The 19,139-nt window shown below is 49.1% G+C and overlaps 1 protein-coding gene across 1 annotated transcript in view; it reads right to left on the bottom strand.

Moving 5' to 3' along the window:
* LOC119293647 (peroxidase 2-like) overlaps nt 1–18,694 on the bottom strand; it is a 36,231-nt gene extending 17,537 nt beyond the window's left edge. The window contains exons 1-3 of the mRNA XM_037572037.1: nt 18,486–18,694; nt 17,979–18,175; nt 17,703–17,887 (exon numbers count right to left, since the gene is read on the bottom strand). Coding sequence (XP_037427934.1) covers nt 17,703–17,887; nt 17,979–18,175; nt 18,486–18,692 — 589 coding nt within the window. The 5' untranslated portion in view covers nt 18,693–18,694. The remainder of the gene's footprint in view (nt 1–17,702; nt 17,888–17,978; nt 18,176–18,485) is intronic.
* Nucleotides 18,695–19,139: the final 445 nt, after the last annotated feature.

Raw genomic sequence — 19,139 nt, 5'->3', positions numbered from 1 at the left:
ATTTATTCTCAATGGCTTGCCGATCATCGAGCAAGTCAACCAAAGTCCATACTTTGTTCTCATACATGGATTCCATCTCAGATTTCATGGCCTCTAGCCATTTTGCGGAATCTGGGCTCATCATCAATTCCTCATAGTTCGTAGGTTCATCATGGTCAAGTAACATGACTTCCAGAATAGGATTACCGTACCACTCTGGTGCGGATCTTACTCTGGTAGACCTACGAGGTTCAGTAGAAACTTGATCTGAAGTTTCATGATCAATATCATTAGCTTCCTCACTGATTGGTGTAGTTGTCACAGGAACCGGTTCCTGTGATGAACTACTTTCCAATAAGGGAGCGGGTACAGTTACCTCATCAAATTCTACTTTCCTCCCACTCACTTCTTTCGAGAGAAACTCCTTCTCTAAAAAGGATCCGAATTTTGCAACGAAAATCTTGCCTTCAGATCTGTGATAGAAGGTGTACCCAATAGTCTCTTTTGGGTATCCTATGAAGACACATTTCTCCGATTTGGGTTCGAGCTTATCTGGTTGAAGTTTCTTCACATAAGCATCGCAGCCCCAAACTTTAAGAAACGACAACTTTGGTTTCTTGCCAAACCACAGTTCATGAGGCGTCATCTCAACGGATTTTGATGTTGCCCTATTTAACGTGAATGCGGCTGTCTCTAAAGCATAACCCCAAAACGATAGCGGTAAATCAGTAAGAGACATCATAGATCGCACCATATCTAGTAAAGTACGATTACGACGTTCAGACACACCATTTCGTTGTGGTGTTCCGGGTGGAGTGAGTTGCGAAACTATTCCGCATTGTTTCAAATGTAAACCAAACTCGTAACTCAAATATTCTCCTCCACGATCAGATCGTAGAAATTTTATTTTCTTGTTACGATGATTTTCCACTTCACTCTGAAATTCTTTGAACTTTTCAAATGTTTCAGACTTGTGTTTCATTAAGTAGATATACCCATATCTGCTCAAATCATCTGTGAATGTGAGAAAATAACGATACCCGCCGCAAGCCTCAACATTCATTGGACCACAAACATCAGTATGTATGATTTCCAACAAATCAGTTGCTCGCTCCATAGTTCCGGAGAACGGCGTTTTAGTCATCTTGCCCATGAGGCACGGTTCGCAAGTACCAAGTGATTCCAAAAGCCCATCAGTATGGAGTTTCTTCATGCGCTTTACACCGATATGACCTAAACAGCAGTGCCACAAATAAGTTGCACTATCATTATCAACTCTGTATCTTTTGGTTTCAACACTATGAATATGTGTATCACTACTATCGAGATTCAATAAAAATAGACCACTCTTCAAGGGTGCATGACCATAAAAGATATTACTCATATAAATAGAACAACCATTATTCTCTGACTTAAATGAATAACCGTCTCGCATCAAACAAGATCCAGATATAATGTTCATGCTCAACGCTAGCACCAAATAACAATTATTTAGGTCTAAAACTAATCCCGATGGTAGATGTAGAGGTAGCGTGCCAACCGCGATCACATCGACTTTGGAACCATTTCCCACGCGCATCATCACCTCGTCCTTAGCCAATCTTCGCTTAATCCGTAGTCCCTGTTTCGAGTTGCAAATATTAGCAACAGAGCCAGTATCAAATACCCAGGTACTACTGCGAGCATTAGTAAGGTACACATCAATAACATGTATATCACATATACCTTTGTTCACTTTGCCATCCTTCTTATCCGCCAAATACTTGGGGCAGTTCCGCTTCCAGTGTCCAGTCTGCTTGCAGTAGAAGCACTCAGTCTCAGGCTTAGGTCCAGACTTGGGTTTCTTCTCTTGAGCAGCAACTTGTTTGCTGTTCTTCTTGAAGTTCCCCTTCTTCTTCCCTTTGCCCTTTTTCTTGAAACTGGTGGTCTTGTTAACCATCAACACTTGATGCTCTTTCTTGATTTCTACCTCCGCGGCTTTTAGCATTGCGATGAGCTCGGGAATAGTCTTATCCATCACTTGCATATTATAGTTCATCATGAAGCTCTTGTAGCTTGGTGGCAGTGATTGAAGAATTCTGTCAATGACACTATCATCAGGAAGATTAACTCCCAGTTGAATCAAGTGATTATTATACCCAGACATTTTGAGTATGTGTTCACTGACATTACTATTCTCCTCCATCTTGCAGCTATAGAACTTATTGGAGACTTCATATCTCTCAATCCGGGCATTTGCTTGAAATATTAACTTCAACTCCTAGAACATCTCATATGCTCCATGACGTTCAAAACATCGTTGAAGACCCAGTTCTAAGCCGTAAAGCATGGCACACTGAACTATCGAGTAGTCAGCAGCTTTGCTCTGCCAGACGTTTTTAACGTCGTCAATTGCATCAGCAGCAGGCCTGGCACCCAGCGGTGCTTCCAGGACGTAATTCTTCTGTGCAGCAATGAGGATAATCCGCAGGTTACGGACCCAGTCCGTGTAATTGCTACCATCATATTTCAACTTTGCTTTCTCAAGGAACGCATTAAACTTTGCCATCTATCTACAACAAAAATAGACAAGCAAAATACTATCAGGTACTAAGTTCATGATAAATTTAAGTTCAATTATACTTAAGAACTCCCACTTAGATAGACATCCCTCTAATCTTCTAGGTGATTACGTGATCCATATCAACTACACCATGTCCGATCGTCACGTGAGATGGAGTAGTTTCAACGGTGAACATCAATATGTTGATCATATCTACTATATGATTCACGCTCGACCTTTCGGTCTCCGTGTTCCGAGGCCATATCTGTTATATGCTAGGCTCGTCAAGTTTAACCTGAGTATTCCGCGTGTGCAACTGTTTTGCACCCGTTGTATTTGAACGTAGAGCCTATCACAGCCGATCATCACGTGGTGTCTCAGCACGAAGAACTTTCACAACGGTGCATACTCAGGGAGAACACTTCTTGATAATTTAGTGAGAGATCATCTTAAAATGATACCGTCAATCAAAGCAAGATAAGATGCATAAAGGATAAACATCACATGCAATCAATATAAGTGATATGATATGGCCATCATCATCTTGTGCTTGTGATCTCCATCTTCGAAGCACCGTCGTGATCACCATCGTCACCGGCGCGACACCTTGATCTCCATCGTAGCATCACTGTCGTTACGCCATCTATTGCTTCTATGACTATCGCTACCGCTTAGTGATAAAGTAAATCAATTACAGGGCGTTTGCATTTCATACAATAAAGCGACAACCATATGGCTCCTGCCAGTTGCCGATAACTTCGGTTACAAAACATGATCATCGCATACAATAAAATATAGCATCACGTCTTGACCATATCACATCACAACATGCCCTGCAAAAACAAGTTAGACGTCCTCTACTTTGTTGTTGCAAATTTCACGTGGCTGCTACGGGCTTAGCAAGAACCGTTCTTACCTACGCATCAAAACCACAATGATAGTTCGTCAAGTTAATGTTGTTTTAACCTTCGCAAGGACCGGGCGTAGCCACACTCGATTCAGCTAAAGTGAGAGAGACAGACACCCGCCAGTCACCTTTAAGCACGAGTGCTCGTAACGGTGAAACCAGTCTCGCGTAAGCGTACGCGTAATGTCGGTCCGGGCCGCTTCATCTCACAATACCGCTGAGCCAAAGTATGACATGCTGGTAAGCAGTATGACTTGTATCGCCCACAACTCACTTGTGTTCTACTCGTGCATATGACATCTACGCATAAAACCAGGCTCGGATGCCACTGTTGGGGAACGTAGTAATTTCAAAAAAAATTCCTACGCACACGCAAGATGATGGTGATGCATAGCAGCGAGAGGGGAGAGTAATGTCCATGTACCCTCGTAGACCGTAAGCGGAAGCATTATGACAACATGGTTGATGTAGTCTTATGTCTTCACGATCCGACCGATCCAAGTACCGAACGTACGGCACCTCCGAGTTCAGCACACGTTCAGCTCGATGATGATCCCCGGACTCCGATCCAGCAAAGTGTCGGGGATGAGTTCCGTCAGCACGACGGCGTGGTGACGATGATGATGTTCTACCGGCGCAGGGCTTTGCCTAAACTCCGCGACGATATGACCGAGGTGGAATATGGTGGAGGGGGGCACCGCACACGGCTAAGGAACGATCACGAAGATCAACTTGTGTGTTCTAGGGTGCCCCCCTGCCCCCGTATATAAAGGAGGGAGTGGGAGGTGCGGCCGGCCCCCAAGGGGTGCGCCTGGAGGAGTCCTACTCCCACCGGGAGTAGGACTCCCCCCTCTTGCCTTGGTGGAGAAGGAAAGGGGGGAGGGGAAAGAGGAAAGGGGGGCGCCGCCCCCCCCCCCTCCTTGTCCTATTCGGACTAGGGGGAGAGGGGGCGCGCGGCCTGCCCTGGCCGGCCCTCCTCTTCTCCCTCATGGCCCATGTAGGCCCAATAATCCCCTGGGGGGTTCCGGTTACCCCCCGGTACTCCGGAAAAATCCCGGTTTCTCCCGGAACGTTTCTGATATCCAAATATATGCTTCCAATATATCAATCTTTATGTCTCGACCATTTCGGGACTCCTCGTCATGTCCTGGATCACATCCGGGACTCCGAACAACCTTCGGTACATCAAAATATATAAACTCATAATAAAACTGTCATCGTAACGTTAAGCGTGCGGACCCTATGGGTTCGAGAACTATGTAGACATGACCTAGAACTATTCTCGGTCAATAACCAATAGCGGAACCTGGATGCTCATATTGGCTCCTACATATTCTACGAAGATCTTTATCGGTCAAACCGCATAACAACATACGTTGTTCCCTTTGTCATCGGTATGTTACTTGCCCGAGATTCGATCGTCGGTATCTAATACCTAGTTCAATCTCGTTACCGGCAAGTCTCTTTACTCATTATGTAATGCATCATTCCGTAACTAACTCATTAGCTACATTGCTTGCAAGGCTTATAGTGATGTGCATTACCGAGAGGGCCCAGAGATACCTTTGGAGACACCTGTAGTACTCTTTTATAATCACCCAGTTACGTTGTGACGTTTGGTAGCACCCTGTCGCCCAATATGCGACCCTATCCAAAAGGAACTCGAAGGTCCCACCAAGGATAGACCCGCATATTGAAACGCTTTTGCAAGGTGGATATCATTACATCAACATTAAATAATAGATGGGGATACATACATAAGGCATACAATGCCACACGAATACAACATCACAATACATAAGAGCATCATCCGCCTATGGATGAAACACAAACAGAAACTCAAACGACATCCACCCTGCTAGCCCAGGCTGCCGACCTGGAACCTATCCCCTGATCGAAGAAGAAGCAGAAGAAGAACTCAACGCAAGCAAGCATCGCTCTCGCGTCATGATCATCGCATGAACCTGTACCTCCAACGGTTGCTGTAGTAATCTGTGAGCCACGAGGACTCAGCAATCCCATTACCATGGGTATCAAGACTAGCAAAGCTTAATGGGAAAGGAAGGGGTAAGGTGGTGAGGCTGCAGCAGCGACTAAGCATATATGGTGGCTAACATACGCAAATAAGAGCAAGAAGAGAAGCAAAGGAACGGTCGTCAACTGGCAATGATCAAGAAGTGATCCTGAACTCCTACTTACGTCAAACATAACCCAAAGACCGTGTTCACTTCCCGTACTCCGCCGAGAAGAGACCATCACGGCTACACACGCGGTTGATGCGTTTTAATTCGGATCTGGTGTCAAGTTATCTACAACCGGACATTAACAAATTCCCATCTGCCTATAACCGTAGGCATGGCTTTCGAAAGATTATACCCTGCAGGGGTGTCCCAACTTAGCCCATGACAAGCTCTCGTGATCAACGAAGGAATAGACCTTCTCCCAGGAAGACCCGATCAGACTCGGAATCCCGGTTTACAAGATATTTCGACAATGGTAAAACAAGACCAGCAAGACCGCCCGGTGCGCCGACAATCCCGATAGGAGCTGCACATATCTCATTCTCAGGGCAACACTGGATAGGTCAGCCTACGAGTAAAACCAGACCTTGAGTTGCTCCGAGGTGGCCCCGCAGTCTGCCCGGTTCGGACCAACACTTAGACAAGCACTGGCCCGGGGGGGCTAAAATAAAGATGACCCTTGGGTTAATTACTCCCAAGGGAAAATATAGGTAGTGGTGAGGCAAATGGTAAAACCAAGGTTGGGCCTTGCTGGAGGAGTTTTATTCAAAGCGAACTGTCGAGGGGGTCCCATAAATCACCCGACCGCGTAAGGAACGCAAAATCTGGGAACATAACACCGGTATGACGGAAACTAGGGCGGCAAGAGTGGAACAAAACACCAGGCATAAGGCCGAGCCTTCCACCCTTTACCAAATATATAGATGCATTAATAATATAAGAGATATTGTGATATCCCAACCAAAATCCTGTCCACCATGGAGAAATCTTCAACTTCACCTGCAACTAGCAACGCTATAAGAGGGGCTGAGCAAAGCGGTAACATAGCCAAGCAATGGTTTGCTAGGGAGGGTGTCAAAGGTTAGAGGTTCATGGCAATTTGGGATGGCTTGATGAGCAAAAGATAGGTAACGCAGCATAGCAATAGAACGAAGCAACTAGCATAGCAATGATAGTAGTGAGATCTAGGGTAGCGGTCATCTTGCCTGAAATCCCGCAAGGAAGAAGAACGAGTCCATGAAGAAGACAAGCGGAAGTAGTCGAACGAATCCTCACAATCGCAACATTACCGGAACTAAGAAGCAACACCGGAAAGAAACAAACAACACGGTAAATGCACAAGCATAAACATGGCATGATGCACAAACAAGTATGATGCATGTCCGGTTTAAAGAGGCATGGCATGGCAAAGTGCAACAAACAATACTACAAATTAAGTGGAGCTCAATATGCAACGAGTTGCATATTGACGAAACACCACATGACTTATTTAGTTATCTCTCGGCTATGTACACATCAATATTAAATGTTGGTTAACATGGCAAGAGGTGAGGCACAATAAAACTACCTATCTAAGCAAGTTTAAATGAGGCCGGAACAACAAAACAATAATTCCGAAAAATCCCCATGTGCATAAAATGAATTTGGTACTGTTCTGCCCTAAACACAATTTTATTGTTGTTAAACAGGAAAATAAAGTGGACCATGTTAAACTAGGCATTTTTCCACCCCATTTACGTATAAAGTTTATTTAGAACCGAGCTACTGTTATTTAGTTATGAAATAAAGCATTTTAACATGGCATTATGCAAAATAAACACAAACAGCATGTTAAACATTTTTAACATAGATGAAAGTGGCGTATTATTAATCTACACAATTTTCTGAGCATTTTACATGTTTGAATCATTTTAATCCGATGCACGATTAATGTGTTATTAATGCATGAACTTCAGGGGTTTTTCTGTAAATCTGTAACTCTGGATAAATGCTAAAAACGGAACAGGAAAAAAACATGCATCGGGCTGAAACTGCAGGCTGGCCCAATAGGAGAAAAAAAACAAAAGGAGGGGGCGCTGGGGGTGGCCTCACCTAGTGGGCTGAGGCCCAGTCGGTGGAAGAGGTAGGCTGGCGGGGTGCTGGGCCTTGGCGCTGGAGGGGAGGCAGCCCAGGCGCAGGGACTCGGTCAACGCAGGCGAGCAGAGGCGCTGGCTGCAGTCGCTCGTTCGTTTCTGAAGATGGAATAGTAGCAGGTTCAGGCGGCGGACGGATGAACTCCGGCGGGAGTTGGGACTCCAGCGACATGGGATGACGGCGGGAATGGGCAGATCTAGTCCCTGGGCACCGGATCCGGCCGGAGGTGGACGAGGACGGCGAGGGGCGGCACGGATCCGAGCGCAGGAACGACGGGGCCGCGAGATCCGGCGAACTCCATGCAGCGGCACGACGAGGCTTCGGGGTCCTGCGGAACATGGGGAGAGAGAGCTATGTGAGAGGAAGAGGAAGAAGCACAGGCAGGGGAAGGAGAGAGGAGCAGGATCGGCCTGGTGGTCGCCGGCGGCGAGGCGCTGGTCTTCTGCGGGGATCGGGCGCGGAGCTCGGGGCGCGAGGGAGTTGCGGGCGACGACGGCTTCGCGCGGGCTCGTCCCGGCCCGGATCTGGCCCGGGGCGGGCCTGCGATGGGCTCCGGCGGGCCCTGCGGGAGGAGGAGGGAGGCAGGGGCGACAGGTGGAGGCTGCGGGTTGGGTGGAAGCGCGTGGCTGGGCGATGTGGCGCGGCCTAATTGGCTGGGACGATGCCTCAGGTGGCGGCGCAGCGATTGGCGGCGCGCCAAGTGGCGGCGGAGGAGCGGGCCGGCGCGGAAATTGAGGAAGGGAGGTTGGCTGTGGTTGGTGGTGGCAGATCCAAGGAGAGAGGGGGTCTAGGGGTAGGGGAAGACTAGGGTAACCCAAAAATGGAGAGGGGGTGTCCATATATAGTAGGTAGGCTAGGTTAGGGGCGTTTTGGGGCTTTCGGAGCCCTCTGATCACGATCCGATGGCTCCAATCGGGGGGAGGGTTGTACGATGGCTAGGTGGGCTGCAAGTGACTGTGTAGAAGGCCTTGGGCTGAGAAGAGAGAAAAGAGAGAGAGGCCTGGCGGCAGTTCCGAAGACCGAAACATCCAGCGAAGGTACCGGCAACGGTACCGCTATACATTTAACGGTTGGGCTATCAGATGGACTCCGAATGCGACGAAACTTGGCAGACGGCCTGTCTACACTATAATAAGACCACACAACAAGTTGCAACCCATTCCGAGAATATTTTTATGCCACTTATAAAGTAATATTTCGGAGGTGCCGCGGGCGCGTGCGAGTGTGTCCGGACTCGGAACGGACAACGAAGAGAACCGGTGGAACCCGAACGGATGCAAGTTTTATGAAAACGATGCCGATGCAATGCGCATGATGCTGTGAGACAAGATGCAAGACAAGAACAAAATGCAAAACAAACGACAAAAACCCAACCACGAAGGAAGTATCATATAGCATCTCCGGAAAAGGCAAGAGTCGGAGTTACGAATATGTAAAGTTGTATCCGGGGCGTTACACACCCAAAGTGTTCCTCTGGTAAATGGGAGTTGCATAATCTCATAGTTACAGGAACATGTATAAGTCATGAAGAAAGCAATAGCAATATACTAAACGATCAAGTGCTAGGCTAACGGAATGGGTCATGTCAATCACATCATTCTCCTAATGATGTGATCCCATTAATCAAATGACAACACATGTCTATGGTTAGGAAACATAACCATCTTTGATTAATGAGCTAGTCAAGTAGAGGCATACTAGTGACTATATGTTTGTCTATGTACTCACACATGTATCATGTTTCCGGTTAATACAATTCTAGCATGAATAATAAACATTTATCATGATATGAGGAAATAAATAATAACTTTATTATTGCCTCTAGGGCATATTTCCTTCACTAGGCAAGTCGGGGGGAGATTCTGGGCTCTCGCCGAATCTGATGAAGAGGAGGACGACGATGGAGACTGCTCCGGCGTCCCGTCCGATGGATATTCGCCGACGACTTCGGACATGATTTGTGAAGCTTTCAACCCTGGGTATTCGGAGGAGGAAGTGGCTACAATCGTCGAGGGAGTCATGCCGATTGACGATCCGGCGCGGCAAGGTCTTATTCCGGAGGAAACTGTGGAGGTGGTTCGCTGGATTGTTCATCGGAGGACGGCGGCTTCCGCGATCTGGCCATGGAAAGGTCCCATACCTAAGGTAAGTCTTCCGAACTTGATTGTTTTTTATTTGATTCGACCGGATTCTTGGACTACGGCTACTAGAAGGAAGGTTCCTTGCCGGACTCGGGCTCAATCGGCGTCGGAGGTGACCGCGGCGGCGCAGCCGCCGGTCACGGCGTCCCAGATCGGTGTGCTCCACCAGGAGCGTTTGAATTCGCTCCTGGGCCGCGAGGGGGGGGGGTCGGTTGTTGGGCCGTGGGGTGTTGATGGGCTGGGATCGGCTGGGTATGAGGCCTAGTCAGATCGGGCCTTGGAGTACATACAGGGCATCGAGGCATGCAGCCAGAAACGTACGTCGCTCTAGCAACATCCGCAGTGACCTAGGGTTCTTGGTTCCCAGTCGTCGCACCGATCTTTGTTGCCGGGGAACGGCCGGGCTCGTCGTATTCCGCCGCTAGGGACCATGGTCGGGTGTGGGGGCCCACCGGTACTCCCTAAGGCCTCATCTAGCAGGGGGGCTGGCCGTGGCGGAAGTGCACCGCTGCCTGCTGCTGCCGGTGGCCAGGCCGCACTGCCCTGGCCTGTGCATGGCTCCGGTCGTGGGGGGGTGCCGCCCATGCCGTCGGGTCGGGGCACCGAAGCTCCTGCAGGTGCGGCTGCAGCCACTATGGGTCGTAGACCTGGCGCTCAGCCCGGGGTGAGGCCGCCAGTGATCCCGACCTTGTTGGCCGCCACGGGACGTGGTGCGCCTCCGCCGAGGCCTCCGTTTACTTCCGCCATGGGGCGTGGAGCTGCTCCGCCAAGGCCGCCGGTGCATAATGGCCCTAGACCGGTTGGCCATGTAGATGGGGTTCGGCCGGTGGCTCAGGCAACCCATGCCGGTGTGCAGTCTCGAGCAGCGCTGCCGCCTCACTACGTGGAGAGGCCGACGCAAAATCGCTCGGGTCCTACGCAGACGAGACAAGACAACATGACTGCTGAGTCGTCAAATCCGCCCCGGGGACAATGGGAGGATGATGTCTATGATGCGTATGGGGATGGTCAACACCGTGGATCGTCATCTACGGGAGGTGGCCGAGGTTATGCCTGGCAGAGTGATGGTTCTGCTGAGAGGCCCTTCCTTGGTCCTCTGGGCGGTTTTGTCGAGGGCGCTTCCGGACTGGACTCACGGCAGAGAGGTGGCTACCGTGGTCATCATCGTGGTCGAGGTGGTGGTCATGGTTTCCGCAGACAGCATCCACCGCAGGCCACTATAAACCATCAGGCGTCCGAGGTGGAGGCTAATCCCACTCAGGCGACCGCCCTGACTAGCGAGGTTCTGGAGGCAGTCACAGCTCTGGCTAACACGGATGTTGATATGACTGGCGCTTCTGTTGACGCGGGTATCAGGTCTGAGTCTGAGCGGGCATCCAAGTGGGCGCGTAGGAAGGAGAAAATGCTTTGTTATCGTTGTGGTGAGAAAGGACACTTCATTGCTGAGTGTGTGGTTGAGTTGTGTGATTCATGTGGTAAGCCAGCACATGCCTCGGGGGATTGCTTGCTTCTTCGTGAGCAGGCTCCGGCTCTTACAATGTATGGAGTATATTGTGCCGAGCTGATGTTCTTTGAGTCCCCAGCTGTGAGAGAGATTCCAGTTGAGACGCAGAGCCTGACTACTGGTATTGTGAAGGTTACCCAGGGAGATGTCTCTGAAGCTCAGATTGTGCAGAGGCTTCAGGAACTGGCTCCTGGAGACTTTCAGTGGGAGCTTGTTCTCGTTGAGGAGCGCGTGTTCAGGGTTGACCTCCCGTCGGTAGATGACCTGCGGCGGTTGCTGAGCTTTGGGATGTGTAAGGTGCCAGGTACTAATTGTATTCTTGAGTTTCAAGAGTGGAAGAAAGTGGAGCCTAAGGGGAAACCCTTACTCAGGTGTAACTGCGTTTCTCTGGGGCACCCTCTGAGGCTCTAACAGATGTTCGTGTTGTGGCTAGTCTGGGTATCATGGTTGGCAAAACTGAGAAAGTGGATATGACATTCACTCGCGCCCATGGGGTGGCCAGATTGCGAGTGAGTGTTCTGGACATCGATTTCGTCCCGGATGTGGTTAACTGGACTTACAGGGGAGAGGTTTTCCCTCTTGAGATTGAGTTTGAGGATTCTGAGTTGTTTGCCGAGGCGGGTTTGGGTGCTGATATGGATATGCACGAGGAAGACGATAATGCGGGTGCTAGGGAGGATCTGACTGATGAGGCTGGTCGAGAAAGGCCCAACGGGTCGGGACCAGTTGCTCAGTTGCCCGAGACTGGATCATGGGTAGAGCCGGGACCATCTCCGTTAATACCTAAGAGCACGTTGAGGTTTGGATCTTTTGAGCCCGCGTCTGCTCCTCCTAGACTTTGGAGCTATCGGGTGGAGTCTGAGGATGCTTTTGAGTGCTCGCTCCCGGTGCTGGATTTTGTGTCGGCTGTTCGTCCCGTGGTGGGTGACTGTGTGACGGGCCACTCGGAGACGACCTTGGGAGGGGGAAGGAATGTGGAGCCTTAGGTGGTTCCTTTCCTCCCTGGGTTCCCTGCGGTCTCGTGCAGACATTTGGTGGCTGAGTCGACGCCTGCATCGTCGTCATTGGCCGGCCGTGAGGGACTGTCTGGGGCAGGTGGCCTTGGACCCTTCCCTTTCGGCACTGGCTGCTGCAGTTTCTCCTATGCTGCTCGGCGGTAGTCAGGGGCAGGTGGCCCTGGCGACGCCAGCCTCGCTGTTGCTGGCCGGGTGTGAGAGAGACCGTCTGGGGCAGGTGGCCTCAGACCCTTCCCTTTCGGCACCGGCTGTTGCGGCTTCTCCTGTGGTGCTCGGCGGGAGTCTAGGGCAGGTGGCCCCAGTCCATCCCTCGCCTTCGGCTGTCGGGACGGTGACGCCCTCAGGCTTGAGGGTTGGGGCAGAGGGGGTGCTCGGGCAGGCGGCGCCGGCACCTTCCTCCCCCGGCCTCCTGTCCGTTCGCCATGGGAGCCCTCCACCGCTGCCTCCTCCGAGTGGCGCTACTCGGGAGGAGGTTATTGCCTTCGGCGGGATCCCCGACCCGGTCTTTGAGGGGAGATAGATGAGTTCTCATCTCCAGGACCACCTGGAGGTTGATGACATGCAGCAGAGGTGCGCTATGAGGGCGGCCAAGCTTCGTGACATTGAGGTCACTACCGGTATGTCAGTCAACTTGTCCAATTCTATTTTGCACTTTTCTATGGATGAGATTATAAATAATGCAAATCAAGTAGGGGTTTCGCTAGGGAATACCAATTCTGAAATTTCCAACTCGGTTAATGATCTCCTTGATCTGGAAGCGGAACGCGCTTTAGAAACCATTCAAAACCTAGCGGCAGTGAGACCTATGAATGATGCTGAGATTGATGCATTAGGGGTGAGAGTGCTTGACAATTTGTGTGCGGACCTTGCACCATCCACTACTGAGTCCGACGAAGAGGAGGTTAGTGTAGAAGTTGTAGTGAATCAACCACCAGAGCCCGGTTATGAGGACCGGATGGTGGACAGTAATAAACCCAAACGTAAGTGGAAGCGAAAGGTGTATCCCGCATCGCGGTACGTAGGAGTGCTAGGATTCGTACGGCAAAAAAATTCATGATGACTTATGAAAGGAATCTTTTGGAATAGCAGAGGTCTGAAGGACTTGGCTAAACGAAGGTTTCTCGCTGAGGCGTCTTTGGAGCATCGATTAGATTTCATTGCTCTCTCTGAAACTGGTAGAGATAATTTTGCACCTTAGTTTCTTTCCTCTCTTGCGGGTGGTGTTGATTTCGATTGGCATTGCCTACCTCCGCGAGGACGATCGGGAGGTATCTTGCTGGGAGTGAGATGCGATTCCCTTGAGGTCTGGAGTGTAGTGATGGGAGACTTTGCGGTTAAGTTTCGAGTTAGGTCTAAAGTTGATTGTTTCAATTGGGCTTTGGTGGCGGTTTACGGTGCTGCACAGCCCGAGCTTAAACCGGAGTTTCTGGCGGACCTTGTTTGAATTTGTGGGTCCGAGCAGCTTCCGATGTTGGTTAGGGGTGATTTCAATATCATTCGGAGGAGAGAGGAGAAGAATAATGATAACTTTGACTGTAGATGGTCGTTTATGTTCAATACCATTGTTGAGAGCTTGGATCTGAGGGAGATAGAGCTTTCTGGTAGAAAGTTTACCTGGGCTAATGCTTTGCCAAACCTGACATATGAAAAGCTTGATCGAGTTCTCGCGAGCGTGGAGTGGGAACAGAAGTTCCCTCTTGTTACGGTACAAGCTCTCTCGTGGGGAATATCCGATCACACACCACTGTTCGTGGACTCCGGGGAGCTGAACCATGTGGGAAAGAAAAACACCTTCTCATTCGAGATGGCCTGGTTCGAACATGAGGGGTTCTTAGACCTCATTGCCAGGGAATGGGCTAAGGGTGTAGGAGGTAGGACGGCGGTCGAGCGTTGGCAGAATAAAATTAGGCATTTGAGAAGTTTCTTACGGGGTTGGGCTAAGCACCTTAGTGGGGTGTATAAGATTGAGAAGGATAGGCTCCTTTCTCTTATACAGGCCCTGGACATAAAAGTTGAATCCGCGATTTTGCTGCCAGCTGAGCTCCAGGTTAAAACTGAGGCGGAGAAGAGGTTGAAAGAACTTCTCCGCGAAGAAGAGCTGAAGTGGGCTTTGCGAGCTAAGGTCCGCAAAGTGGTCCAAGGGGACCCCAATACTCTATTCTTTCACCTGATTGCCAATGGTAAGCACAGAAAGAAGCGTATCTTTCAACTTGAACAAGATGAGGGTATTATTGTAGGGCAGGATAACCTCAAAACATATATTACCGAGTATTATAGGCAGTTATTTGGGCCTCCGGAGGATAATTGTGTGTCCCTCGATGAGTCTAGGACTGAGGATGTACCTCAATTGTCTGCTGCCGATAATGATATCTTGCTGGCCCCGTTCTCAGAGAAGGAGGTGTTTGATGCTATTGCACAAATGAAAAACAATAAGGCTCCCGGACCGGATGGGTTCCCGGCCGAGTTCTATAAAAAGTGCTGGCACATTATTAAGGGGGATTTGCTACCTATGTTTCATGATCTTTTCTCTGGACAGCTTCAATTATTTCACTTGAATTTTGGAACTATCACATTGCTCCCTAAGAAAACGGAGGCTGTGAGAATTGAGCAGTTCAGGCCGATTTGCCTCCTCAATGTTAGTTTCAAAATCTTCACCAAGGTCGGGACTAATAGGCTCACACAGATTGCGCATTCTGTGGTGCAACAATCCCAAACTGCTTTCATGCCGGACAGAAACATCCTTGAAGGGGTGGTTGTCCTTCATGAAACGCTCGATGAAATTCACTCCAAAAAATTAGATGGGGTAATTTTTAAGGTGGATTTCGAAAAAGCATACGATAAGGTCAAGTGGCCATTCCTCCAACAGGCATTGCGTATGAAAGGTTTTGATGATGCCTGGCTCCGGCAGGTCGAATCATTTACGCAAAAAGGGAGTGTGGGAATTAAAGTGAATGACGATATAGGTCAGTATTTCCAAACTCATAAAAGCCTCAGACAAGGAGATCCAATGTCCCCTATCCTGTTTAACATTGTGGTGGATATGTTAGCAATTTTGATAGGAAGGGCTAAGGAGAATGGTCAAGTGGGTGGCTTGGTACCTCATCTTGTTGATGGAGGTGTATCCATCCTTAAATACGCTGATGATACAATCATCTTTATGGAGCACGACTTGGCCAAGGCGAGAAATATGAAGCTATTGTTATGCCTCTTTGAACAATTGACCGGGTTAAAGATTAACTTTCATAAGAGTGAGTTGTTCTACTTTGGTAGAGCCAAAGACGAACAGGAGTCTTATAGGCAATTGTTTGGGTGCGAGTTGGGGAATTTACCCTTCTCCTACCTTGGTATTCCGATACATCATCGTAGGCTGACAAACAGAGAATGGAAGTGTATCGAGGACCGATTTGAGAAGAAACTGAGTTGCTGGAAGGGTAAGCTCATGTCATACGGAGGCCGGTTAATCTTGATAAATTCGGTGTTCACGAGTATGCCTATGTTCCTCTTATCGTTCTTTGAGGTCCCAGTTGGTGTTAGGAAAAGACTGGACTCCTATCGATCACGCTTCTTTTGGCAGGGTGATGAACTTAAAAGAAAATACCGGCTTGCTAAATGGGATATTATCTGTCGACCAAAAGACCAAGGAGGTCTTGGTATTGAGAATCTTGAAGTTAAGAACAGATGCCTTCTTAGTAAGTGGTTGTGGAAGCTCTCATCCGGGACTGAAGCCATGTGGGCGCAGATCCTTCGTAGCGAGTACCTCCAGACTAGAACACTGTCCAAGGTAACAGTTAGGCCGACTGGCTCGCCTTTCTGGAAAGGACTAATGAAAGGCAAACAATTATTGTCCAATAGGACAAGAGTTGTTATTGGAAACGGTGCTACTACACGTTTCTGGGAGGATACTTGGCTTGGCGACTCACCCTTGGCCATTCAATATCCGTCTTTATATCGAATTGCTCAATGACGTGAGGTGTTCGTTGCAACGGTATTTCAATCTATCCCCCTTAATATTCAGTTTAGACAGTCACTAGCGGGCAATCGTTGGGAAGTTTGGCTCCATTTAGTTAGGAGACTGATGGAGGTTCAACTTTCTGACCAACCTGATGAATTACGCTGGAAGTTGACTAGGTCTGAAGTATTTACAGTTAAGTCAATGTATATTGATGTTATTAATTCGAACTCCATTCCAACTTCCAAGAATGTCTGGGATGTCAAAGTTCCTTTGAAAATAAAAGTGTTTATGTGGTTTGTCCATAAACAAGTTATTTTAACAAAGGACAACTTAATAAAGCGTAATTGGACAGGACCTACTAGGTGCAGTTTCTGTGATCGGGATGAGACGATTAAGCACCTCTTTTTTGATTGCCCGTTGGCCAAGGTCCTTTGGCGGACGGTCCACATTGCTTTTAATATTACTCCACCGACTACTGTTAACGCTTTATTTGGGACTTGGCTTAATGAGATTGAGTCTGCCTTAGCAAGACATATTCGGGTTGAAGTTTGCGCTTTGCTGTGGACCATCTAGATTTGCAGAAATGATTTGGTTTTTAACAGAACATCACGGATTCATTTTTTGCAGGTTATTTTCCGAGCTAAGGCAGTGATCCGTTCGTGGTCGCTACTCACTCCGATGGAGGCTAGGGAGCATTTGGTTACTGGATCTACCCGTTGGGAGATGGTAGCTCGAGATATTTTCAACCGGTTTGGATGGCGGTCATGTAATAGGATAGGCAATTAGTTTACCTACCTTTTTTAGCCAGCCGGTTGTGGCGTCATTTCCTGGCTAGTTTGTGTATCTAGCCTTTTACGCTCTATGTGAGCTGCTTTTTCTTTCTTTCAGTTTGAGACTTTGAAACTTTGTTGGCACAATTTATTTCTCGGTTAATAAGATGGCCATATGCATCACTCTTGATGCAGAGGCCGGGGAGCCCCCCTTTTGAAAAAGAAAACATGAGAGCCCAGGGAACATTCGCTCCATATAGCATAAGATAGGAAGGCGAACGTTCATCCTTCACTTTCCCATATTCATCTGATGTAGATGCCCCTCGGCTAGTCCCTTGTCACTTGTCGCCATGTCGATGTAGTAACCATCAAAGCTACTTCTTGACCTTTGTAGGGTTTTTTTTTCCTTCTGTTTTCTGAAATGATCTTTGTAGGGTTGTTACAGCATGCATGTCAGTTTTTCTACTGAACAATGAGGCTACGTGCCAAATATTGACTAGACTAAGCCTAGACATGTTTGGGAGTATCTAATGAATATGGGGGATGCTATCTGGCATGTCTTTCCATGAGTACACATCCTTTTCTCCCACAAAAAAAAAAAACCAACGTTTCTATTTATCCCGAAAATAATAGTGTACTAATAATAAACTCAGTGTCTTCATGCAAGAAATTGAAACGTGAAGCAAATCAGTACAGCTCACGAATTATTCGGCGTAATGATTGCAGCGATTAATTACCTGACAGTGCAACCATGTCGGTTACGCTGAGCCCTTTCCTAGAGAAGTTGCCGACGAGATCAGCGAGGTCGGAGGTTGGCGGAGGGAGGTCCCTGTTTGCCTCCGAGAGGCTCGCGCTGGTGGAGTCCCTTCTCCCCAACGGAACCGTATACGACGCCCCTCCTAGCTGCGAAATGAAATCAATCCTTTCAATTCGGGTATCCGTCTAAAGTTTAATCAGGAGTGTCTCGACCAGCCGGCTAGGCTAGCGTATAGGAGTATAGGAGTATTTCGTACGCGACAATGGAGTCCCGGGCGGCGACGGCGAGGATGTCGGCACAGGAGACGGTCTGTGCGCAGACGGCCTCGACCTGCGCCTTGATCCCGTCGATGACGTCGAGTCCCCTGATGGAGTTGACGTTGGGACTTGGGAACGCGGTCTGCTCACCAGTGAAGTTGGCGGTCTCGGCAAGCAGCACCGACGCGTCGCATCCCTGTAATCAACATGATACTATCAGTATGGATGCTACAAAACAGATGCACGTCACATTCACACCAGTTTGGATCCCATCCAGCTGCAACCTAGACGGTGCTACAAGTCATGTACTGGTGCGAACATCCATCAGATCGAGTAGCAGCAGCAGCGGCCGCAGCGGGTAACTAAGCTCGTATGCAGAAGTAATTACAGTACATGCAACTATGCAAGTGTGCAACTCACGTAACATCTGAAAGAGATAAGATTCTGAATCACAAAATAGCTAGGGTACGGGCAGAAGGTGCAATATCAGGGGAGAGGTGACTTGCTTGGACGAAACAGTCGTGGAAGCGAAGCCTCAGCAGGGAGGCCCCCATGCGGGGCTCCTTGCTCACCGCCGCCGTCACGCCGCTCTTGATCGTCGCGAGCGCGCTCGGGCAGGATGCGTCGTAGACCGTTGCCGACAGCTGTGCCGACGCCGCCGCGGCCAGGCCAAGAAGCAGGACCGCCACGACAGGAACGCCGAAAAAAGCCATGATCATCCGATATACACAAGAGGGGGGTGGTGGGGGGAGGGGTCAAACGCAGGAGCCTTGCATGCGTATATATGGGCAGCTCCGCTTCGCTCCTGTGTGTGTGTGACGATTTTAGTGGCCTTAGAGCATCTGCAAACCTACCCCTTATCCGCCTCAAGTATCCGCCTCAAATATCCAAATGGCCTTCCCGGCCAGAAAAACATCACTCAATCGGATTTCGCAAACTCGGTCCAAATGTTTGGGCTAACCAGCGCCCTTATATTCAACCCGTGCGTCAGACGGATATGGGACGTCCGAACGCGTCAGGATGCATCCGTTACGTCAGAGTGACAGAAGGAGCACGCGCCAAATCTCTTAAAGACGTCCTCGTCCTTGACCGACCTACCTTCTTCCTCTCCTCTTTTCTGCCTTGTCCACATAGCCGTCATCGTAGCTTTGTAGCCATCG

Source organism: Triticum dicoccoides, chromosome 4B, assembly GCF_002162155.2.
Source record: "Triticum dicoccoides isolate Atlit2015 ecotype Zavitan chromosome 4B, WEW_v2.0, whole genome shotgun sequence".
Taxonomy (NCBI): Eukaryota; Viridiplantae; Streptophyta; class Magnoliopsida; order Poales; family Poaceae; genus Triticum; species Triticum dicoccoides.
Note: the sequence above shows the minus strand (reverse complement) of the source record. Positions and strands in the feature narration are given on the sequence as shown.